The sequence below is a fragment of the Chaetodon trifascialis genome, chromosome 8, assembly GCF_039877785.1.
Source record: "Chaetodon trifascialis isolate fChaTrf1 chromosome 8, fChaTrf1.hap1, whole genome shotgun sequence".
Taxonomy (NCBI): domain Eukaryota; kingdom Metazoa; phylum Chordata; class Actinopteri; order Chaetodontiformes; family Chaetodontidae; genus Chaetodon; species Chaetodon trifascialis.
The window spans coordinates 18,006,286-18,031,080 of NC_092063.1; the positions used below are offsets into that span (position 1 = coordinate 18,006,286).

Here is a 24,795-nt window from a genome sequence, read left to right on the forward strand (position 1 = left end):
TCACGTGCGGCATCAAAACACTGCTTGTTCTTGTACGAACAGCTCTTTTGCGGTGTAATTTCGAGGTTGTCTTGTTCGCCGACCGTTTTTTTATTCGGATTTGATTGCGTGTTATTAACGTCTATTTTTAAGTTTACTCTTATTACCAAACACTTAGTGAAATTATGGCTGCAGTGTATAATGCAATGCGTTTTATTGTATTTAAAGCGTTCTTACTACATTTGTAAACGCCACCCAGAAACATAAAACCAACTCCTTCGTTTTGCACCGAGGGATTGTGGGTATTTAGCTTGGATAGTGTCACGTTTTGAATCCAGCATGGCAGGGAAACAGAAAAGGTTGGTGGATATTTTCTTTACTTTGTGCGGTATATTACGAGTTTTAACGACAAAGTCAAGTTGTTCTTACAGGTTTAAATGTAGTCAACCCAGTCTGTGAATTTATGAGGCTTTCAATACTCGTGTTAGCTAGTAGTTTGCGATGGCCATCCATGCTATAAACGCTAGCTAAGTTGGGGGCTCGTAGAAGTATGTAGCTTAAATCAAACACCGGCTCCGTGTTTAGTCTTTTCTTCTCGTTAAAAACTTATTATTTACGATAGCTACTAGTTTCCTCTGACTTGTTGGCCAACTTATTTCATCTGTTAAATATTGTCTTTTCTTAGGAAACTAGAAGACCTCAGTGTGGACGAGTTCCTGCTGTCTGGGGGTTTTGACTCTGCAGGTGAAGGTGAATCTGAAGAAGAGACTCCCAAACAGAATGGACTTAAAAAGAACAAGAAGAAAGCTCAGAAATGTGCAACCCCTCAGACGTGAGCCTTTTGCTATGGCATCATTTACACTCACATTCAGTATCGTGATAACACATCAATGTCAAATCCACAGACAAGTGATTTTGTGCCTTTTTAATTTATAGTGATAAAAAGACAAAAGGTAAGGCCTCTGAGCACAAGGAGCAGCTGTCCAGACTGAAAAACAAAGATCCAGAGTTCTTCAAATTTCTGCAGCAGAACGACCAGACGCTCCTGAACTTTGACGACACAGACAGCTCTGAGGATGAGGATGAGGAAAAGTACCACACACTGCCATCCACACTGCAGGTAGGCCAGCTGCTGGTGTGTGAGTTTAGGGGTTCTTCTGAGAAAACAAAGATCTTCATAATGAGTGTGTTTTGCATGTAGGAGGCCAGCTCTGGTGATGACGATGATGAAGATGATGACGAGGGTCAGAAGGCTTCAAAGAAATCCAATAAAGTGGAGGCTATCAAAGTCACAGACAAAATGATTGAAGACTGGAAAGCGGCTATGAAGAAGGAACCCACGCCTCGTCTCTTCAGAGAAGTCACTCAGGCCTTTAAGGCTGCCGTGGCCACAACCAAGGGTGAAGGAGGCGGTCAGTGTCGGTACAAAGTGGCCGACAGTTCAGGTAAGATACCATGTTTGATTTAAGAGTATCCAAACTGCATCCCAACAGAAAAGATACATTGTCATTGTTGTTGCAACGAACAACAATACATTTTTTAAATACTTGGCGTTGAGGACGAGCAACATATTTCTAATATTTTTCAATACAGTTAAAAAAGTGCCTTACTAATAATTAAAATAATGAAATGATAATAATGATGTTGATTATGATACTAATAACAATGGTAAGGTATCAGTACTAATGATGTTTATTTACTATGCTATTCACTGCTTTTACCTCAGCAGTGCTTATAATACAAAACAGCAGTGTTTTACAGTAACAAACAAAAAATAACCAGAGATGGGGACAACTACAGGAGATATGTTTAAACTTCTCAACACTGCACCATTTCACAGATTTTTAACCAAATGCTCAGTGAATTCTTTGAATAATGAAATGTGTTGAATGGAAAGATTTGTAAATACAGTTAACGCTGTTTGAACATGCATAAATGTCTCTTTTCTCTGTTCTGTCTGCAGTGTTCAATGCCTTGGTTCTGTTCTGCATCAGAGATATCTATGTGGCCCTGCAAAAGATGCTCAACCTGAAACCACATAAAGACCAGAAAAAGTATGTAGTTGATGTCACGTCTGCTAATCTGAAGGCTTCATCACACATATAGATATTTTGCAAAACAAACACTTTCCTTTGCATTGGGCTTCTCGTGTACACGCCACAAACTCAAACAGATTTTGGGGGAGCAGAGTTAGAGAGCATTTGGGAAACTATGATGTCATCACCCTTAATTTGTAGATTTCCATGATTGCTTGGTGTAATGAGCATGCATCTGAAACAACAGTGCTTCTGTAGTGGTTACATTATGTTTAGCAGGGCAAGGCCAGCTGCTAGAAAGGTGTTAAATAACTACAAATACTATTGTTTGTGTTTATAAGCTCTTTACACATGCTCAGTGTGCTTCTCTCTGATATTTGACATATTGTCAGTGTGGATTTTAGCGCCCCCTTCTGGCGTGGCTCGATTGTTTGACTGTATTTGTGTTCCCTTGTGGACAGAGATATTTACTAAGGCAAAGGTCATGTGGACTATTTTTTTTGTGTGTGTAAGCAGGCTGGTGCTCCCATCGTCTAGTCCAAAGTGGCAGAAGAATCAGATCGACATCAAGATGTATCTCAGCGGAGTAGTTCAGGTTTGTTCAGGTCTTCATTTTGATCTCTGCCTCCTGTGTTCTTTCTTCATCAGAAAGTAGACAAAGTGTCAAGAAATGCACATGCCATGATATTTTCTTCTCCTCTCATTTTACATCCTAAAAACCATCCCTGTATCAACCTCCTCTAATACCTCTTTTGTCTCGCTCTCCATCTGCAGTTGCTGTCCTGTCTAACAGAGGCTACGGTCATCAGCGCTGTCCTGCGGCACACCAATCAGCTCGTACCTTATTACCTGTGCCTACCCAAACAGTGTCGTCACCTGGTTAAGGTAAGACACAGTTACCTTAGGATGCCGTTGAATGTCTTACTTTATTGATCCCTGCAGAATAATTGTTTTACTTGGAGCTGTCTTATATCTTTGTGTCCAGCAACTGATGAAACAGTGGAGCACAGGGGAAGAGACAAGCCGGGTTCTCGCCTTCCTGGCCCTCAACAAAATCTGCAGACACAAGCAGGAAACATATCTTAACCCTATTCTCAAGGTGAGCTAAATGCAGAGTAATGCAGAAATAGAAGGTTACACAGCAAATCTGGATGGACTAGAGTTTGCTTAGAGAAGTTTCTTAAAGGAAAAAGAGATACATTTCTAAATTTTAATGTTCTTTTTATTCTGATGTTAATTCCAGATGCTTAAAACCACACCTGGTTTGTATAAACGGATAGTATTTTCATCTGGCCTGTCCTTTATCGTGCTTTTCTTTGTCTTTGCAGCAAATGTACATTTCCTACGTACAAAACTGTAAGTTCACATCTCCCAATGTGCTGCCCATGATCAACTTCATGCAGCGAACTCTAACAGAGATGTATGCCCTGGACACACAAGCCACTTACCAGCATGCCTTCATCTACATCCGACAGCTAGCCATCCACCTCAGGAACGCCATGACCATGAAGAAAAAGGTTAGTTTTTGACATACAAAGACATATTTTAAATGACAGAGATCTGGGTATTGGAAGACTGCTTTGTTTTTTATGATGAGTGATTTAAGTATTATTCTCAGATTATTATTCTTTGATTCAAATTGATTTAAATTAATCTCATGTATTGACCTGACTACTACAGTTATAAAGAGCACAAATCTACTTTTTGGTGCGTTCATGTTCAGCACACCAGCCTGATGTTTTTGACTTTTTTATTATTATTCTATGCGCAGCATTTGCACATAACTGAATGAACAACCAGAGTTCTGTTTGTAAGCACTGTAATAAGACCCTGGCTGTGTTTGTGTGTTTGTTCTCTAGGAAACGTACCAGTCGGTGTATAACTGGCAGTATATCCACTGTCTGTACCTCTGGTGTCGGGTCCTCAGCACCCTGCACCCCAGTGATGTCCTCCACCCTCTCATCTATCCACTCTGCCAAGTCATAATTGGCACCATCAAGTGAGTGTATATGTATGCAGTTTAATCAAGGTCTTTTCATCTCTCATGTATGTGTTAGACAATATGCAATAAGACTCCGTCATGGAGTGTTGAGGGTGAAGTAGTCTGCTATCTGTTTAAACCGTTTCTCCCGTCAAGAGTTCTGTATTTATTATAATCGATGTGAAGAATTTGAGAGCCATTGTTCATATAGATGTTAGATAGTTTGCGAGGGCGCTGTTGACTTTTGATTGGATGTTTCGAATACAAAACAAAGGCAGGGCTGCAACGATACAAAGTATGATTTTCATTGTTGATTAATAATTGCTGTTGCATTGTATCAGTATAATGGACAAAAATGGACAAAGCAATTGCCTCAAACCCTTCAATTAGTTAATTGACTATCAAAATAGTTTCAGACCAATTTCTATCAATCTCCTAATCAATTAATAAACCACTCCTTTCACCTCTAAACAAAATCTCAGCACCCGCCAAAATCAGAAAATTCATAATTTTTTTGTCTTAACTGATTACTCGTATATTTTTTATGCAACAAAATTCCTCTCATCTCTGCAACATTCCCCACAAGAGGGGACATAAACACTTTGCACTGCACTGAAAAACTTTTAACTCATCTGAGTCAAACTGACCTTCCTGCATTGTATTTCATTGGCTCACCGGCACTGAAGTACTCGCACCATCAACACCAGTTCTGATTTCATTTGTGTGAACCCATGATTCATTTTTCCAGCAGCAGGGGGAGACATTCACCGCTGTTTTCTCTTTCTGAACAGGCTGGTGCCTACATCAAGGTATTACCCTCTGAGGATGCACTGTTGCAGAGCCCTCACCCTGCTGTCAAGCAGCACCAACACATTTGTACCTGTTCTGCCTTTCCTCTTGGAGGTAAGACTTCACGTCACCTCCAGTAACCACCCGTCACAGTGGATAAACCTGTGGCTGACAGGACCAGTGGCAGGTTTCCAGCAGTCTGAAGCCTTCCCCACACCAGCACATATGAAGTGAAAGAGCTCGTATAGTTTTAAATTTGTCAGTTGGTTGTCTTTGTCACAAATGGAAACAATGAAAAGGTAGATGTGATGAATTGTTCCATCTGTGGTTTGCTGTGGAAAAACATCAGTGGCGTATGAATGCATTTTGGTCTCAACGGCCACAACTGAAGGAGCTCAGGAGGAAACACATCGAAGTGTGCGTGTGTGACAGAGAGACACCTTTGTTATCAAACCAATCACAGGTCACCAACTGACAACATTTTCAGGTGTTAAGCACGTGATTGTGCAGTGTGTGTCTTGTGTGCGCAACTGTGTGTGTGTGTTTGTGCATGTCGTGGGGGTGGTGTGTTGTGGTGTGGCGGAGGGGAGCAGTGTGCTGGCGACAGCGGCTCGTTCGGCCCACTGGGAGTGGTCAATGCATGCCTGTTATTTTGTGTGTGTGTGTGTGTGTGTGTGTGTGTGTGTGTGAGTGTGAGTGTGAGTGTGAGTGTGAGTGTGTGTGTGTGTGTGAGTGTGAGTGTGAGTGTGAGTGTGTGTGTGTGTGTGTGTGTGTGTGTGTGTGTGTGTGTGTGTGTGTGTGTGTGTCGTTGAAAGTGTGTGTGTGCATGCAGCAGTTTGACCGAAGCGATAAAAGCACGGTTGTGGTTTACACTCTGGTCCTAACACACTGTGCAGACCACATCCTCTCTGCCTATGGCCCACTCCCCACCTTCTTTTTCCCCTGCACACACACACTCAGAGCCCCTCCCCTAACCCCCAGCAGCAAACTGTGTTTATTTGTGACGCATGATATTTCCTGTTTTTTTTCTCCTTTACTGTTCCCCTTGTTAAAGCACTGTTAAAGGCAGGCTGAGGTAACGCTGCTACTGTTTTAATTAGAGCAGCAGAAACAGCCCCTTCCTCCTGTGTGTCTGTGCCTGTGTGTGTTCTCGCATCTCCGAGGGGGGTGTATGATTTGGAGCTTCCTGCTTCAGTAACTGTGCGCGTGTGTGTGTGTACATGCACCCGGGTTGGCCCATGCCTTCCCACTTCCCCCTGGCTCCCCCGCAGACCGCCACCACATCCTATGTTTGTACAGACAGCACCGGCCAGGAGCATTGCTCTGCTTCGCACACTGAGCACATTAACGACCACACACACACACACACACACACACACACACACACACACACACACACACACACACACACACACACAGAGGCACGCACGCACACACACTCAAACGAACAGAAATACACAGAGATACGGGGAGTCAGAAATAGCTTGATACACAAATACAAGGCAGAAATTTGCTTGCACACTGTGGGCAGATGTGAAAGCTAAAGCTTGTAGACAAATAGCCCACACGTTGGCTAGAATGCACTTTCACAGACTAAGATAGAAATGTGTCATCTCAGTAATACTGCAGTATGTAAAATGAACTGTGCAGAAAGATAACTGCAGGAAACAATCAACATATATCCGATGAAATATTACTTTATGCTGAACCTGTGGTTGTTTTCTTGGGTTCCTAATGTTACGCTCTTCTTTCTGGCGAAGAAGAAGAAAAATGTCTCGTGCTGGTTTCGACCTTTGCAGGCCAACAGCATGACCTTTTTAATAGATTTCACCAGTATGACGTGTGTCTTGAGTGGATATTTAGGACAGCATGATGACGAGGAGGACAGTTTACTGCAAACTACTTCCTTTTAGAACACAAAGCAAAAGAATAATGGAGAACAAATATTAATAACGAGCAATAAACCAAAAAGTAAACAAAGGTTATCAGGTCACATGTTGCTCATATGTTTTATACTATTCTGCCATTGTGCCAGTAAAATGCAGCATTTTTGAGCAGTTTGGTGTGATTTCAGCATTGACAGTTGATGTCTTCCCTGTGTAGATCTTTCAACAGGTGGACTTCAACAAGAAACCAGGGCGAATGAGCAAGAAACCCATCAACTTTGCTGTCATCCTGAAGCTCAGCAAGGTCAACCTGATGGAGAAAGCCTACAAGGTAGGTGGTGCTCTGATCCAGAACTTGTGAGGCCAGATAGCAGGACGAGTACTTGGTGTGCGTGCGCGTGTGCGTGCGTGCGTGCGTGCGCGCGTGCGTGTCTGTGCCTGTGCTCGCACGCTTCTGTTTGTGTGGGTGCAACAGCTGGTCAGATGAGTTGTTCAGGTGGTAGTTAATGTTATTTTCACGTCGCTCCCTGACACTGTGGGTTAGCCTGTGTGTGTACATAAGGGGATTGAGGGCAGTGCTGAAAGCCCCTTGTCAGGGCTCTAAAACTGGCCCTCAGTCGCCACGCTCAGCGCTGCAGCCAAGAGGATTGCAGCACGGCCCTCTGGGATTATCCCCCACACTCCGCTCGCTAGGGCTGTTTTCACTGCTGTCACCTGGACAGCTGCCATGAACCCCTGCCTCATCGGCTCACAGCAGACCTGACTAAACGAGCACTGATCTGTCTAAACCTGAGTGCTTGTTGAGCGTCTAATACTGCAGATGATGTGTGTCCTCCAGTCAAATGTGATTTTTAAACTGAATCAATCTGTTGAAGTACAGTATAGTATGTATGTATGTGCTTCATGAAATGGGTGCAAGGTCCATCCTTAGTTGACAGCAAGATTATTATAGTCAACTGAACTAAACTAAAAACTAAAAAACTAGACTTAAGAATAAACACAAAAAGTGTGCTTGAAAAACTAAACTGAAGTAAAAATATACCGGGAACATTTTTAGTTTTTGTCTCAACACGAGCAGATTGGTGCATGTGTTTTGAAGACCAGGATGTGGACGTGACTGTGAGTCAGTTGTCTTCACAAAGTGCTGTGTTTGTCTTTTAATACCTTTTCTGAACTTCTTCAATCTTTCCCCTGACAAATAACCTCCATATTATAATAGAAAAAAACAAAAACTTACTGAAACTAATAAAAACTAAATATTTTTGAACAATAAAAACTAAACTGAGACGAGCAAAGTCGCTCTGGAAACTCAACAGAAACATAAAAATTAAATGAAAATAAAAAATAATGAAAAGCTTGTTGACATAAACCACTTTAAAAGGTAAATTCCTGCGGGGTCGACATGTAGATCTCAGGGCTTTTTTTCATATTCTTCCAGTTTTTGTTCCACTGTCGGCTACTGCAGTAGTTTCATAGGCTGCCTGTAATCTGCTAATGCTACACTTTAATACTTTTCTAGCATGTTGACTCGGCATTTTGTTTCCTAATGCATGATTTGCAGGGTAGCTTGAACTTTTTTTGTGACTTCTGTACATGAACTTGCAGCTTGTCAAGCTGTGTCAATCTCATCCACACCTATCACCATTTTTATCTCTGTTTTTCATGATTGTAGCTACATAGTTAGCCATTAAGCTCTGATTCCTTCTTCAGCTCACAGAAATAATCATTGGTGGGCACGCCGCCACACTGATCTGAATCCCCAAACAAATCAGACGTGAGTAGAGACGCAGAGGTCTGAAACAGGCTGGACTAGACTAAGCTGTTAATCCCGATTCTTTTGTGACAAGTGAAATGCTGACAGGTATCAGTCTTGGTGTGTTTTGGTCTGTAACTTTGCACTGACTTAAGCTGCACAGCAAAGACATAAATAAATGCTTGTGTATCTTGTGTTTTGCTGCGTTTTAGGACGGGTTGATCGACCAGCTGTACGACCTGGTGCTGGAATACTTCCACACTCAGGCCGCCTCCATCGGCTTCCCAGAGCTCGCCCTGCCCACCGTCATTCAGGTAACACAACCTTTAAATGGATGCTGGAGTGATCTGGTCTGTGAAATGAAATGACTTATTTCTCCCCAATTTTACAAATCTTTACATTTTTCAGTCTAAACTATAATAAGGAAAAAATAAGGGCATTGAACATCACTCCCAGAGTTTCAAACCCGTCTGAATAGATGATTCAGGATCTTGCTGGGCAGAATCTGCTCCCCTCAGGGGGAACAACCACAGACCCTCCTCTGCTCTGCCTTAATGCACCGTATGGGCGGATTGGATGATCCTTTACACCAGTTACTTCTTTCTCATACTCCCCCTTCACGTCCCTGCAGCTGAAAGCGTTCCTGAAGGAATGCAAAGTGGCCAATTACTGCAAGCCGGTGCGCCAGCTGCTGGAGAAGGTACAGGAGAACAGCAGCCACATCACAGGACGGAGACAGAAGGCCGCCTTCGGAGTGGCCGATGCCACCGCTGTGGTGAGTGTGTGTGTTTGTGTGTGTGTGTGTGTGTGTGAGCGAGTGAAAGATAGAGGGCGGGCTGGGGAACACTGTCTTGTCCTGATTATACAGGCTGCCTTTCCAGAGTCCTCATTTTACCTCTTCCATCCGTTTGTATTTCGTGTCACTTTGGCACTTCTGTTTCCTAATTTAAAGTTTTTGTGAGTCTTAAACCTTGTGAATGCAGGCGGGTGCTCAAAGGTGAGGTTAAGATAATGTGAGCATGTCAAATGTCCTAAAATGAATGTTGGTTGTTGCTGTTCTAAATAGTAGTAGTATCAGACCTGTAATAATTATTGTTATTTAACAGTATGTTTTATGATTTAAGCATTGTCGTTGAGTACGACTGTACTTTTTATTGCCTGATCTGCTCATTGAGAGCAACAGTTTTATCACATGGGGGACAAATAGTTTAATTGTTCTATTAGTTCACCTTATCCTTCTTACTTCATGTAGTCTACTTACATGACGCATTTGAGCGGCTTCAAACTACCTGGTATAACATGTCAGCAACCCAGAAGTGAACTGTCTCTCTAGGTTATGTAGAAATGTGAGACGTGCTGTTCAGCTGGCAACCATTCATTTTCTCATGTCACTGTTTTTTAATTGCATTTTAGTTAAAAATAAGCTTGATTGGGTGTTCACACTAACGGAAACATAAGACCGTCAGCTAAACTCAGACTGGTAATGAGTTTGTCTGGGAGGTCTGTCCTTCGGTCCCTCTTGGTGATTCATAAATCAGACCCAGTGAGGAGTTGTTTGCTGTCACATTGCCAGTCTTTGGCGAGCTGACGTCAGCTGCTGCGGTGCATGTGATCGGTGTTCGTGATAATTGACGACAGTTGACAATCAACCAGCTCAATCCACTTGACTTGGAATTCTTTAATCGTCAGTACAAGTCTGACTCAGTGTTCTCTGCTAAATATAAGTTGTTTCCACAACAATACAGCATGACGATCATTTTTTTATTTTTATCATTTCGATTAGTCACGTCTGCTTCACTCGGCACTAACCTGTAGGTGGTGCCTTGTCTGAATGTTCTCAAACATAACTTTTCACTGCGTGACAAAAAGTAGAACTTTTCTTCTGGGCATTTGTCCAGATGAACTGGAGGCTGCAGGCCATGTGACCGTCCTGACCGCCGATCTCTCCTGGCAGCGATAATGGAGGACGCCTCCCTGTTTAAACTCTGAGCCTGGTTAAGAATGACCCTGTGGTTATTGGAAGCTCTTATGGGCTTTTGAACCAGAGGCACCTCTGCCTTAATGAGCTGCCATTAGTGTGTTTTCTGTGTTGACTTGTTTTCTCTGTGTGCTACCTGTCCACACATACATGCTTTTTTGTGGCTTTGCTGCTGCTGAGAGTCTCGACGTGTAGTGCTGATTAATATTTAAGAGCGTTTAAGGATGAAATTAAAGAGGATGGTCTTTGTGTAATTTAGCTGATGAGAAAATGCATGTGTGTACACACACGGAAGTGCGTGTGTGTTCAAGTACGACAGACAGACAGCACGGCACCGCCACAGCGCCAGCTCCTGTCGCCACGGCTCTGTGCTCAGCGGAGGCTGTCGCCATGGCATCCACTCCCTGGCATCGTGGCAGCAGTAGAGGTGTCACCGCAGGCAAAGGAGAGCGGACAGCCCTGCTGCTGCTGCTGCTGCTGCTGCTGCTGCTGCGGAAAAGGCCATGGCCCCCCTCCGGCCACTAGCCCCCCGCTGACATGTCACCCAAACTGAGAGCTAGCCTAATTAATGATGCCCTGCCTCCATCTAGGTCACACTCTGACGTCGCCTGTCTTTCTCTGCCGCCTGTATGTGGAAATGTTTTGTTTGTCTGAGTCAAGGCTGAACTCAGGAGAAGCTTTTCCAGTTTCATATCCTTGTTCCGTGTGTGTGTGTGTGTGTGTGTGTGTGTGTGTGTGTGTGTGTGTGTGTGTGTGTGTGTGTGTGTGTGTGTGTGTGTGTGTGTGTGTGTGTGTGTGTGTGTGTGTGTGTGTGTGTGTGTGTGTGTGTGTGTGTGTATACATGGCACCCTTCTTAATAGCCACACGGCGAATTTTGCTAAATGTGTTATGCTAACAGGCGCGAGAGGCCGCCATTTGTTCACTCTATTGGATTTGTTGGTCGGATAATATGATTTAGCTTAATCAATATCATCCACAAAGACCTTTAGGGGCTGGAGAAGATCCACTGATCTCCCCCTTCAGGCATCTTCAATCTGTCTGTTTTCTGCATCTTCTGACTTTCATCACCATCTCGTCCGTCCATCTCTGTCTCAGTGTGAAGTTGCGGCGGAAAACCACATTAAGCGAGATCATTTTAGCACCTGAATGAACCTGCTGAGCGGCTCCTCCACTGAAACCCAAACACTTCCTGGATGTTTTTTGTCAGACATCTAAAGTGATTTTGGTGAATTGTCACTGTTTTAAGCTTGGATTTGGTGATGTTTCCTGATGGAAGCCTTCATGGCTCATTGTCAACAACTGTGGGAAATATAAAAATTCAACAAACAGTTCAACAGTTTGTGGCAGTTTTTTGATGAATTCTGTCAGATTTTTTTGTTTGTTTGTTTGTTTGTTTGTTTTCCTGAAAACATGCCTTTCAAACCTGCCGGTGGGTTGTGGTGTTCTGAGGGTTAAACAATAACCACCAGCATGGATATTCATGTTTATCAAGAAGCTCTGGCACAGATCTGCTTCTTATTTAACACAACACTCACACCCACACCTGTATCAACAAAGATTTTAATCACCGTGTCCTCCGTCAGGCGGCTTGGGAGAAGCAGATCCAGCAGGAGGGGACTCCCCTCAGCAGGTACTACAGCCAGTGGAAGAAGCTGAGGGAGAAGGAGATCCAGCTGGAGATCTCTGGCAAAGAAAGGGTAACTATCCCACCAAAAAAAAACCCCACCAACATTCACCCCATCCCACTCAGTCATCATGAATCACTTCTGGCTGTTTCTCTATGAATGTTACTGTTACCCACAAGAAATGCTCTGTTACATAAACCACCAGACAGTCATGCTATAATAGTGGAACAGTTTTGCAGGCGGGACGATTATGATCATCGTCATTAACACAATGAGAGCAGGTTTGTGTGTTCACCCCGCTGTGTTTTGTGTTTTGTTAAAGATGGAGGATCTGGACCTCCCAGAGATCAAGCGTAAGAAGATTCAGGAGAAGAAGGCGGAGGACAAGAAGGAGTTCAAGGATCTGTTTCAGTCTGACAGCGATTCAAACGAAGATGATGACGGACTCCAAATCAAAGGCAAGCTGACTCACACACTCTCCTCACACACTCACGTACTGAAATCAGATTTGCAATGTGCAACAGCAGGCCGTGATGTGTTGGTCTGTTGGCCTCTAGGGGGCTGCGTTTTGTTGCAGCCTGGTTTTCTACAGTGCGAAATCAAAGTCAAATAGGTGATGACAGCTGAGGCTGATTTCTTATCTCTGTTTCTGCAACAGTTACTGTCTTTAAGATTTGGCAACAAGAAGCAGATCAGTGGTGGAAGAAGCATTCAGATTAATGTACTAATACCACACTGTGAAAATACCCCACTACACCTAAAAGTCCTGCACAGCCAACCTTGGAATTATCAGCAAACTTTACTCAAAGGATGAAAACTTCAATGACTCATTCTGCAGTTCTGTCAGTGTGTCACTATTATGTACGATGTTTCTAGATTAATATTACTGCTGCATTAATGCGTTTAATCCCATTTTACTGCTGTAGATGTAGTTTATTCACATAAATGCATGATATTCTGTAAGGGCATCATGTCGTTTATTTAGCTTCAGTAGTAGGGAAATTTTCACAACCCATAGGGTAAAACTTAATCCTTCAGTTTATCAGAAAAACACAAATTCAGAAACACGATTTTCACTTTAAAGGAAATGCATGCAAACATTTATAGTACAAAGTATAAACTTGCAGAAAATGGAAAGTTCCTCAAATGTGTACTTCTCTGAGGAACTGAATGTTAAATCGTAAATCAAACGAGGAGAACGTCTCTGCTCGTCCGTCGTCTGGTTCTGGTTGGCAGAGAGGAACCGTTGGCCGGTTCTTCCTTCAACCTCAGTGAGTCTCGTCCTCGCCGGGTCATCCACAGGTCACAGGCAGCTGCAACCTCGCTTCTTCAGCTGTGCACTCGTGCACGCTCCAAGCAGAAAAAGCTCTCCACGGGGTCACAGAGGAAAGGAGTAGGCGGCAGGGGGATATTTTTTTTTTTTTTTTTTTTTTTTTTTATAAATGCATCTGGACTTCATTGTAGGGAGAGTCCCCCACAAACGGATGGGCAGCTGCCGGCAAGCAGCGGGCCCCCGCCTCTCACTCTCTGTCCACCCCTCCCTCCCTCTTCGTTCGTTCGTCGCTCCTCCACCCCTCGCGCGCACACACACGAACTGAAACCCCCCGACAGGAAGTACAGGCTTGGATCCCAGCGGGGGTTCCTAATTCAAACCAGTCCAGTGGAACAGCCAGAGGTGGCCGCTCCCACTCCTCTCTGCCTCTTTCATTCTAGCTCTCTCTTTCTGGCTCTGTGGGCTTCAGCCAGCTGCCCCCGCATGTCCTCGCAACACGTGCGCACACACACACACACACACACACACACACACACACACACACACACACACACACACACACACACACACACACACACACACACACACACACACACAACACACAACACACACTTCGATGATAGCACACGCGAGCACACCCACCACCTTCTCGTCCAGTCTTGAGGAGCCAAAAGCTTTTGGGCAGCTCACCAAAGCTCTTTGTGGTCTCACACACTCCCGGAAAGAGGGGGAGTTTGAGCGGAGGGGGCTGATGATTTAGATTGATGTGTGTGCGTGTGCGTGTGTGTGTGTCAGTGTGTGTATGGGGGGGGGGGGACTGACGACAAGTTTTCCAGGTCATTTGGGGGCAGTCTCTGAGCTACTGCTGAACTCTGCTCCATGTGAGCAACAAAGAGTGGGAGCAGGTGAGAGTGTGTTCATCAACTTACATTTAAATAGGAAAGGACGTACCTGATGTTTTAATAGACATTGTTTATCTCTGAGTGCACGTACGCACACACATATTGTAGAGCGGGGGGTGTGTGTGTGTGTGTGTGTGTGTGTGTGTGTGTGTGTGTGTGTTTACAGTGGAGCAGACGGAGGAAGTAGCTCTGTTTTGCTTTCCTCTCCTCCGTGCCCCCAGCCTCTCATCACACCTCCAACTTCAAAGCCTGTGGACCCCAGTTGTCCCTTTGGCTAGACAACACACACACTAACACACACTGAGAATGCTGCAACACAAATTCAGACAAACTCCCAACTTCTCTCCGGCACACACGCACGCACACACGCCAGCTCTCCCATCATCATCGTGGCTGTGGAACCTGCCTGCTATCTCCATTTGCTATATTTAGGCCGTGAGCATAAGATGTCTGAAATTGCCGGTAGTAAACTGTCATGGGTGTTTGTGCAGCAGCAGCAGCAGCGTCTGTAATCGACTCTCAGTTCCATCTCAGGAGGAAATAGACTGCCTCTGATGCCTGGCCCACATATAGGTGTCTCCACAGTCCTCAGACGTTAGCGAGGCACTGACGCAAACTCAGGAATGTCTGCAGAAAGTAAAACTAGAAGAAATTCAATGCATTATAATGTTTTTCACTGTCGCCCCCTTCAGGTAAAAAGGGCAGCCGTGGGGCAGATGATGATGATGACGATGACGATGATGATCTTGATCTGTCTGACATGAGCAACGATGAGGAGATGGAGGGTGGAGATTCAGGTTGGTACAATATCAGTGTCCAAGAGGAATGATAACAGAAGCACTGACAAACGAGCGGCTTGCTGTGGATTCGTTCATTCAGTGAGCAGAAGAGGCTGTAGTGCCGTGTTAACACACTCATCACCACAGAGATGAGCTAATCTGTGTGGAGCTGCAAAGATTACATGATTCATCCATTAGTCAATCAGCAGATAATTCAATGATTACTATTTTTATGATCGATTCATTATTTTAGTAATTTTTCCACCAAAAACAGCCAAATATTCTCCGATTTAAGCTTCTCCTGTCTGACGATTTGAGGCTTTTCTTTGCTTTATATGACTGTAAACGGAATATCTTTGGGTGTTGGACAACACAAGCAATTTAAAGGTGCAACTTTGGACTCTGGGGACTGTGAGGGATGTTTTCTGATATTTTATAGATGAATCAGTTAATCTAAAAACGTCTTGACAGATAAATCAGTAATGAAAATTGAATCAAATTATAAGTTGCAGCCCTACATTCTTCTACTGAAATGAGGGGGGAAAAAGTGTGTTTAGCATGAAATATATCCTCATAGGTCAGCCCAGAAGTCTGAATAAAAGTGTGATAAAGCCAAGCAGCAACATCCAACATGGCATCAAAGTGTGAAGTAGAATAAATGTGTTAACTGATCAATATTCATTTGTGAACAGAAATTTAAAAGGTGTACCCTCTTGTGTTCTAGATGATGATGATGAGGAGGAGGGGGAGGAAGGGGATGAAAAGGCCTCCAAGGCTCCTCAGCCGCTGTCTTCCACCGCTCTGATAAAGCTGGCAGAAGGAGGCGAAGATCTGGTGGAGGACCTGGAGCTGTCTGATGACGACTGAGGGCCATGGACACACACGCTCGAGCTCGCAGGAGAAATGCTGAACTTAAACAACCACCCATGCTTCACATAATGTTCGACTTTTTTGCTGTTTTCTTAGCTTTTGAATTTTGTATAACTTGACCTGTACAGTACAAACATGTTCATGATGTAATTTTATCAAGCATTGTACAAAAGAAGACTTGGTTCAAGACTCCACATTTGGTTTCCTTGATTTTTTTTTTTTTTTATTATTCTTTTTATGATACTCACTAATTGAAGCGTGTACGTCCATGTTGGTGCACGGCGTACCTCAAACGACTCATTTGTCTCCTCCGTACATGTGCACACCTGTAGACACCCTCAGGCTTTGTGAGGACAGGCTATTTTGGAGAGAGCTGTGAGCCTCGCTGAGCCGAGCCGGGCCGAGCCAGGCTGGGCCGGCCGCGAGGAGGGGGTACAGAGAGGCGGGTGTTTAGCCCTGAGGCGGCAGTGCTGTGCCAGGCTGGCAGGGTGGCGTCTGATGCTGTGCCAAGACTCTCTGCCCAGGTGGTAGAGAAGCAACACAGGCTGGTCTGTTTCTGTGCCAACTCCTCACCCACCCCCCGCCCAGACCACTGTCTTTTCTGTCTGTGTGTTCACATGCTCAGACACAGCTTTCATACTCCAACTTATCCCTCTTTCTTTCCTGACTCCTCTGCACCAGCGTTCACTAAACTAAAGGTGACACTGGCCTTTTGTTGGGTGAACGATTACTGCCCCGGTGTACAATGCAGGGCAGATGAGTTGTTTGACATGGATTTAAGCGGCACAGTGAAGATTTGAAACACCTTTGTGTCGTCTCATTTCCTCTGTAGTTGTTTTCAGTGAATACAGAATCTTGTGGTGCAGAGGCCCAGCCTAAAGCGAGGGGAAGTCCCAGCAGAGGGTGCAGAGCGTACTGCTTCAGTGTGAACTCTTTGAAGGAGGAAGGTAAGAGCGAGTGGGGGCTGCTCCTGGTTCTGGCCCTGTATGTATGTATGTGTGTGTGTGTGTGTGTGTGTGTGTGTGTGTGGGTGGGTGTACGAGGAGGGTCAGGTTTATCCCTACAGGCAAGGGAGGCCTTGGCCTGCGGCTGAACCTCACACTCTGACAGCTGGTGTTGACCTGAACTGTGCCCCCCGTGGGTCACCTTCCCTTCACACACACACATCAGGAGACCGCATACTCCCTCCTGCACGTCTTTGCTCAAGAACCACAAACACCTGAGGAGGAAGAGGCGAATGTACGTCGGACTGAGGCACACAAACACGAAAGAAAAGAGAGAGCAGAGGAATTTCTTCAGGATTTATTTCACCTGTGTGGTGAATAGAAAAATAGGATGAAGACAAAACTTTTGAAGGGAACTCTAGAGACCATTTTTAATTCATTGCTTGCGTAGTTAAAAAAAAAAAAAAATCCATAATTCAAAACATTTGCATTAAGAGCTTTGTGCCTTTCTTTTCCCTGCAACCAAGAGAAAACAAAGTAAAAGTATCTTTGGAATCCATTTTAAGGGCTAATTATTATACATATCATAATCTGCTTTATCTACTACATCAAAAGTCCTATAAATATTTTTTTCCTCATATTTATATGCTTGAAGTAGCATTCAAGATTGGAGCGTCTTTTAATATTACACTTAAAAAAATGGCAGAACAAAAAAAAAAAATAGGAACAAAAGTACCACCAAAGTTCAGCAAGTCACATTTTTCAGTAAAGAAAACCTTATTCGTGCAACTACATTTAACAAAAAAGTAAAAGTACCACGTATGTAACCTTCAGGATATTTTCATCTTAAGCATGATTCTGTACAATTTTGCATGTTTTTCCTACCTCCCACAGTAGTCAATGCGAGCGCACAATGAGCCTCGCCTCATCTCGTCGAGGCCTCTCCGTTTCGCTGACGTTTGTAAGCGTTTTTTACGTCAGTAAATGACAGCTCGACCTGTGTCTCTACAGAGACAATCCATCACGTGAGGCACTAACCTAGCATTTCCCTGTTGGACCAGTCTTTCTCAGAGACCAGTAATGCAAAAAGAAGCAGACACATTGTGAAACATGGTTCCAATTCCACACATCCGGTCATCTTTGGTATCGGGACAGTGGAATGCATAGTTGCAGTGATAAGAGGGAGCTGGTCAGATCTGGTGCTGCTCAGCATATGCTTCAACTCCAGCCTCTACAAAGACGGCTCCACGCTGCTGTTTGGCCTCAGGAAACAGGCGAGGAGGAGGAGGAAGGGAGGGGGGGAGAGAGAAAAAAAAGGGGAGAGGCGTCTCTTTAATTCCTGGGTTCTGCAGGGCTTGTGGTGAGAGCAGTCGGAGAGACAGAGACAAGAGAAAGCGAGTGAGTGAGTGGAGCTTCCTCCAGCCCAGGAAGGAAGGAAGAGTTTCCGCTAGCGTCTGACTGTCTGACTTGCAAGAATGTCACATTTGTGGCAGGGCTCGCTCCTTTTTTTTTTCTTTTTTTTTTTGGCAGGCTGTCTGTGACCAGCTGTCTCCTTTTCCTCCTTTTTCTCTTCCTCTGTTCCTCTCTTTCTCTGTCGCTTCACGTGTCTCCCTTCCAACCCACTTTATTTGGATTCTGCACAGCTACAGCCACTGCAGAGGAACTCAGAGGCTGATTGGTTTGTCGGACACAGTCCGGTTGTCTTTTATTCCAGTCCAATGTTTTCCTGTAAATTTCAGCGTAAGGGTCTCAAGGTGGGAGGGGGCGGGGCGAGTCTGGTCAACGGGAGTCAATCTCTCTGGGTCAGGTTACCCCACACACCCCTTCTGGTTAGTTTGAGGCAGATCTCACCTCACCCCTGCCCGTCCCTCTCCTACGAAGGAGTTTTGGCCTCGTATCTTCCCCGCACTGAGGAGTCGTTACCGTTTTCCTGTTTGGGGGAGGAGCACCCTGGGGTGGGGCCGCTGTATGGTGAGGAGCTGCTGCTGGTGGAGGTGGGTCTGTGGGACAGGGACAGGGCGAGAGGCAGGGGGGTGTCAGATGGCGTGGTCAGGGGGTCCCGATCCCGTTCTGGGGGGCGCAGCACAGCAGAAGGTGGAAACGGGAACGCTAGCGGGAATCCGGTCATGTAGAAAAGCCTGCCAACACGGCGCGCCACCTTAGGAGGACGAAGAGAGGAGAAGGTGTGACTGTCAGTACAGCCTGCTGAGTGTTGACTTATAGGCTAATGCTGTACACTGCATTTTAAACAGAGAGAGAGAAGGAGAGGGGCTGCAGTCTGCGGGGCTGCCTAGTTTAGGGAATCATCTATGCTCCACTAGCAGTTTGCCTTATGTCCTATGGCAGAAACACACATTCAGACACACGACGAGTCCACTTGATCATACACAAACACACACGCAGGTGTGTGTACCTGTGAGCGGATCTTGAGCGCAGGCCCCAGCTTTAGTCCCATGGTGTTGAGCAGGTGCTCCTCAGTGAGCAGCGGTAATGTCTCTCCATCAATGGCCTGCTCCCGAAACACCTGGCGGAGACACAGCCGCTTCAGCCACAGCCACAGCCCCGACACACACACACAGAAACGCACTCGACACACACCTCTACACGCTCATTCACACAGTCTCCAAAACAGTGGCTCTAATTCCAAAATGTTACATACCCATTTTGAGGGGAGAAGCTGAAGATTACCATTGAACATTTTTACAATATGCAGGCAGAAAATGTCTAAAAGGGTCAAAATATCAGATTTTTCCAACTGTCCCTTAATACAACATCCACATTCCCATATTTACGTTGAGGTTACTGGAATCGTTCCTCCTGTTCATGGCGTGACTTCGACGTAAGAGACCAGGGTGACAAATTTCACAGTCCTGCTCCGTGTACAAACAATTTCTGAAGTTCAACTGAAGCTAATAAGAGAGAATTTCATACCAAGAAGATGGTATTTCTACCTGCTTGATTCAGCTAACGACAGACGGTTGGAGCCTAGTATTAGCTTCAGCTGAACTTTATAAATCATTGTGCAAGGAACAATAATTAAGGATTTTGTGCCTCTATCTTTTACAGTGGAGTCACATTAGGAAGGAATCACTTCACACCACAGCCAGAAAGATTACAGCAACTAATAAGCCGTCAAACATTACATTGTCATGTGAATATTGTTTTAAGACACTTTAAAAAGAATTTCTACTTTTTTCCATAAAAAAATATCAAATTGTTGTAGTTGTGTTCAAGATTGGTTCACTTTTCTCAAATGGTGCATATTTCATTTTGGAGGAATATATATGGTGATACACACAAATCCACATTTCATTCACACAGACTACACCAACATGCACTGGTAAATCACCCTCATTCACACAAAGCCCAAGTGCGGTGTGCTTCTACCTAAACGTAACGAGATGTCCTTTAAAGTACTACAGTAGTGCTGCAGTATGTTTTACTTCTTGGTCACTGTTCTTCTTCTATGGTGAGTAGTCAGCCTGCCCCCGGCCTCCATCCCCTCCTCCCTCTCTCTCTCTCTCTCTCTCTCTCTCTCTCTCTCTCTCCCTCTCCCTCCTCCCTCTCCCCGTGTCCTCACCTGTGTGTATTCAGCACATCCGGCCAGGCTGCTTATGAAGCCACACACGTCCTCCACACTCCACTTGCTGATGTCCTCCACAGGGTTTGCTGTGGCTGAGTCCTCCCCATCCATGAAAAGACCTCCCATAGAGCCTGAAAGAGCAGCAGTGGGTGAAAATGATGTGTCAATATAAACACTGGGTACAAAGTTGCCATTTAGACTGAGGATCTTACTGCTGCGCTGTGTTTTCAGTGACGCAGAGCCTGAAAACTGCAAGCGTAGGGACACTGTAGAGACGCATTTGAGCTACATTTTAAAAAAAGTGTTGACAGTCAGTTAGTCATCATGATGAGTTTGAGAAGAAAACCTTTAATGAATAAATAATCAGATAGTTTGGTGGAATCGGGTCAGTAATCCGTGTAGCCAAGATTATTTTATAGATTATTATTATTATTATTATTATCAGTTCATTATGTTTAGTTTGAAATCGGTAAAAAATGCCCTCAATAATCATAATTTTTGACTTTTTAGTGTCCTAAACACAAAGAAAAGCTACAAATACTCACATTGAGAAGGTGCAACACGTCAACATTTGGGACTTCAGCTTCATAAATCACTTAAGCTATTAATTTATAATCAAAAAATGCTGTGGAATAACTTTCTGTTGTGATTTATGGATAAGTCAACAAACAGTTCAGCTCTGCTGACTAGACTTTAAGTCTTATGAAGCTGCTCATGGACAGAATTTGTGCAATGATTGAATAAAATGAGTTTAAGTAGTTTTCTTATGTTATGCAGTGTCATTATGCATATGGACAAGTGTGGTTTTGTGTGTGTGTGTGTGTGTGTGTGTGTGTGTGTGTGTGTGTGTGTGTGTGTGTGTGTGTGTGTGTGTGTGTGCGTCTGCAGAGCATGTATGTGAACAAACACCCCCCCCCGCCGCCCACGTGGCTGTGCTGCTGGTAGTGTGCATGAGGGGTCACGAAGGGGTCAGAAGCGGGGCCCCTAACAGGGAGAGGTCTCCACACTGGAGACACGCACACGGAGAGTGACGCTAATGGGTTTCACATGTCGTCTTTCAGCCTCATATGTGTTTGTGTGTGTGTCTGAGTCTCTCACCCGTGTGAAAGTAGGGGTTGGCGTAGGGGAATCCAAAGGGCAGCGACTGCGCGTGAAGAGCAGGCAGCGGCGGTATGAACCCAGGTGGCAGATGGTACTTGACGTCAGCTTTGCCCAGACCAGGGGTGAAGAGGTGGCGACTGGGTGACTCCGTACCTGCTGAACTACAAGGGGCACTCAGCCTGCCTGAGCTCTCTCCAGGCTCCTTGGCACCATCACACACTCCCTTGCTGCCGGTCTCTTTACCCCCGTCTCTCTCTCTGTCCCTGGGTTTACTGCTGGACTTGGCACTGACACTGTCCTGCCTCTCCTCACACATCTCTGTCTCACTGTCCGAGTCCTTCATCTCCTCATCCTGCACCTCCCTGTCTCCCTCCCTTCTTCTGTCCTCTCTTCCTCCTGTGTGATCCCCAGCGCGGAGCTGCGTCTGGGGGCCTCTGCGAGGGGCCTTCCTGGAGTCGACATCTGGCCCTGCGGTGGAGCTCTGTGCCTGGGTGTCTTTGGGTGTGGAGGACGCCCCTTGTTGTTGCTGCTGGTGGTTGAGGGTTAGGAGGGGTGTGGCAGCTCCATGGCGAAGCACCAGCATGGCATTTGAGCGGCGGACCAGTTCCTCGCGGAGCGGATGGCCTTCTGGGATGTCGTGGAGGCTCCGCAGGGCTGGATGGTCGTGGGGAAGGCCAGGAGGTAGAGCTCCCAGATGGTCAGAGCCCAGGAGACGCTGCTGCTGCTGCTGGCGCTGGTGGAGATTTTCCAGCTCTTTCTGTCTCAGCAGCTCTGCCGACATCTCCAGTCTGAGTGAAGCACACAGGGACTTTAACACACAGGCCAAATGTTTCACATTTTACAGTATTTCACATTTAACGCCGCTTGCATTGGTGTACATTAAAAACAATTCCCCACCTTGAAGGTACTCTTTAACATTTAGCTTTCATTATTTACCATTAGACATGGCTGCCATTTTGAAACTATTATTGCATACAGTAACATTCAAATACACACAGACCTGGCCAGATTCTGCTTCCTCAACATCTCCTGTTGCCGAGCAAAGATCTCAGCTTGAGCTGGTTGGAGGAAACCATAACCTGTGAGAGACACAGCAAGAGAACACACCTGTCTTTTAGAAAGTGCCATGCAAGCTCCCAGGTGTTAGAAACAGTGGAGGAATAATGTGAAAACGTGAAAAAAAGTGATCTAAGGTACGCTGCGAGATAACAGTTGTAGATGCCTTCTGCACAACGTTCCTTTAAAATGAATATCCTGCAACTACCATACCTTCATGAAATTTTAAAATGTATAATTTAATCATATGGTTCGGTGCAGAGCCATGGAGCATTTCCTTCATATCAGTCCAAATGTTTTTTTTTTTTTTTTACAAGGACTCGTACATGCCAAGCATTCTATATGCAAACACGCTGAGCATTAGTATTATCTATCTAGCCTCCGCACTCACCAGGGGCCTGGCAAAGAGCTGAGGGCATGCCCAGGAAAGGAGGCCGCAGGTGAGGTCCTAAGGCGATGTGAGGGGCAGTTGGAGGGGACAGTAGGGGTGGAGGGTGGGACAGTTCTCTGTGGACACAAATATGAAAAGGACAACATTTAAGTTCAATTTGGATTTCACTGGATACTTTAAAATGCTGAAAGCATGAAGCGTGGAGGGATGTATCATGAATGATTCCCTACAATAAAAGAATAGTTTTAATAATTTTGTGTCTTTCTCTGCTCGCGGTGCGTCTCAACTCTGTCTTCGTGCCTGCGTGCATGCTGCCACACCAATGAATGCGGTGTATTTTTATCAGTGGAGCTCCAGAGGCCCCCGTGTCGCCCCAGTGCCTCATCAGTCTTGTCACGCCGCAGCAAGCGCCGCTGGCCATTGCTGTACTCTGGACTGCAGCCTTTCCTTCCCCTGCCGCCTCTCTCTCGCTCTCACACACACACACACACACACACACACACACACACACACACACACACACAACTCTAGACCCACACACATAATGAGGGCTGAATGCACAATGCCAGTGTGTCATGCTCCGACAGCTGGGGCGGCCCCTGCGTCTTGACCGGGGCCACGGGCTGAAGGACCTTCTAATTAACACTCATCCCTCCTCTCTTCTCTCCCTTTTTTTACGCCCTTCCCTCCCTCTCTCCCTCTCACTCTCTGGGCTGCATTGAAACCGGTGAAAAGATGGAGCGTCCTGCAACCTCTGCTTCTGAAAAGGCCTCTCCATTATTGGCCTCGTCTTTTGTCCTCCTTGAGGGGGAAAGGCGCCTCTCACCTTTCTCCCTCTCTCTGTCTGTCTCTTGTTCTGTCTTACCCATCTTTTTTCTGTTCTTTACTCCTGTCTCTCTACTTCTCTATGACCTCTGAAAATCTGTCTTGTTCACTCCTTTCTTTTCCTTCCTTTACTTCTCCTCTCTGTATTTTGCTCTCTCCTATTCGTCATTCAGTCTCGTCCTGTCTCTTCCTGCCTTGTCTTGCCTCTTTGTATTTCTTTCAGTTTCTCTCTCCACTTCTTTTTTCACTGTAATCCTTGCTGTCATTCTTTCCAGTCATCTGTTTTTCTCTCAGTTTTGTGCACATCTTGGTGGGTACAGGGACACAGTTTTGAAGAAGCGGATAAAAAGCCGTCAGAAGAGTCTGCACCTTGACCCTTTGAAAGTGTCTGTGTGAGGCTTCAAGCCTGGAGTGGATGATGATGATGCTCTGCCCGCTCGGCGTCTCAAACCACAGCCGTTTCCAGGGCCTTTCCTGAGCTCGCTCTCGAGCGTCCTACCCACACTTCTCCTCTTCCCTCTCCTGTCTCTCGTTTCTCTCCTCCTGAGCCGCTGCTATCACGCCAATCGCAGCTCAGCTGTGTGTGACTGCCGCCGCACAAAAGCATACATGGGAAGCAAGCTGAGGAAAACAACAAAATCAAAACCAACACTGGGACGCATGCAACCGCAAATATTGTTTTGCAAACGCGTTCAAATTAGCTAGCGCCTGCATGTCTCCTGCGTCACTAAATGGTGAGGAAAAGGAGAGAGTGAGAGAGAGAGAGAGAGAGGAACTGTGAGGAGGGAGGGCATGCATGCAGGAGCTGTGAGATGAGATGGGGGGGCCGGAGCAAGTGCTGAGAGGGTGGTGGTGTGTGTGGGGGGGGTGAAAACCATTCATCGATCGCCTCCGCCGCTGAAATGTTAATGCTAATCGTATAACCGCTCTCTCCGGCGGTGCCTCGCACTCCAGTGGCAGCTCCAATTAATCTTGGGTGAGGGCTGCGGCGCGTGACCCCGGAGCCGTGAGCTGGGGCCCTGCTAGCCGCTGCTTATGTAATTA

At 45.5% G+C, this 24,795-nt stretch overlaps 2 protein-coding genes across 2 annotated transcripts in view; one reads left to right on the forward strand and one right to left on the reverse strand.

Moving 5' to 3' along the window:
- Nucleotides 1–32: 32 nt before the first annotated feature.
- On the forward strand, nt 33–18,098 carry noc2l (NOC2-like nucleolar associated transcriptional repressor). The gene is made up of 18 exons (XM_070967664.1): nt 33–338; nt 665–811; nt 916–1,099; nt 1,181–1,424; nt 1,943–2,033; nt 2,532–2,610; nt 2,790–2,900; nt 3,001–3,114; nt 3,344–3,532; nt 3,875–4,014; nt 4,788–4,899; nt 6,889–7,002; nt 8,637–8,738; nt 9,056–9,199; nt 11,986–12,099; nt 12,350–12,485; nt 14,895–14,999; nt 15,706–18,098. Exons 1-18 carry the CDS (start codon nt 319–321, stop codon nt 15,846–15,848), a joined length of 2,289 nt encoding a protein of 762 aa, XP_070823765.1. The 5' UTR covers nt 33–318; the 3' UTR covers nt 15,849–18,098.
- Nucleotides 17,139–24,795, reverse strand: part of samd11 (sterile alpha motif domain containing 11) — a 49,226-nt gene continuing 41,569 nt past the window's right edge. Inside the window, 6 exon segments of the mRNA XM_070967663.1 lie at nt 17,139–18,953; nt 19,209–19,319; nt 20,376–20,509; nt 21,477–22,267; nt 22,480–22,558; nt 22,927–23,042. Coding sequence (XP_070823764.1) covers nt 18,669–18,953; nt 19,209–19,319; nt 20,376–20,509; nt 21,477–22,267; nt 22,480–22,558; nt 22,927–23,042 — 1,516 coding nt within the window. The 3' untranslated portion in view covers nt 17,139–18,668.

Coding starts and splice junctions, on each gene's coding strand:
- noc2l (XM_070967664.1), top strand. CDS start 319: ATGGCAGGGAAACAGAAAAG. Junction 4,900..6,888: donor TTCTGCCTTTCCTCTTGGAG/GTAAGACTTCAC, acceptor TTCCCTGTGTAG/ATCTTTCAACAGGTGGACTT. Junction 7,003..8,636: donor TGATGGAGAAAGCCTACAAG/GTAGGTGGTGCT, acceptor GCTGCGTTTTAG/GACGGGTTGATCGACCAGCT.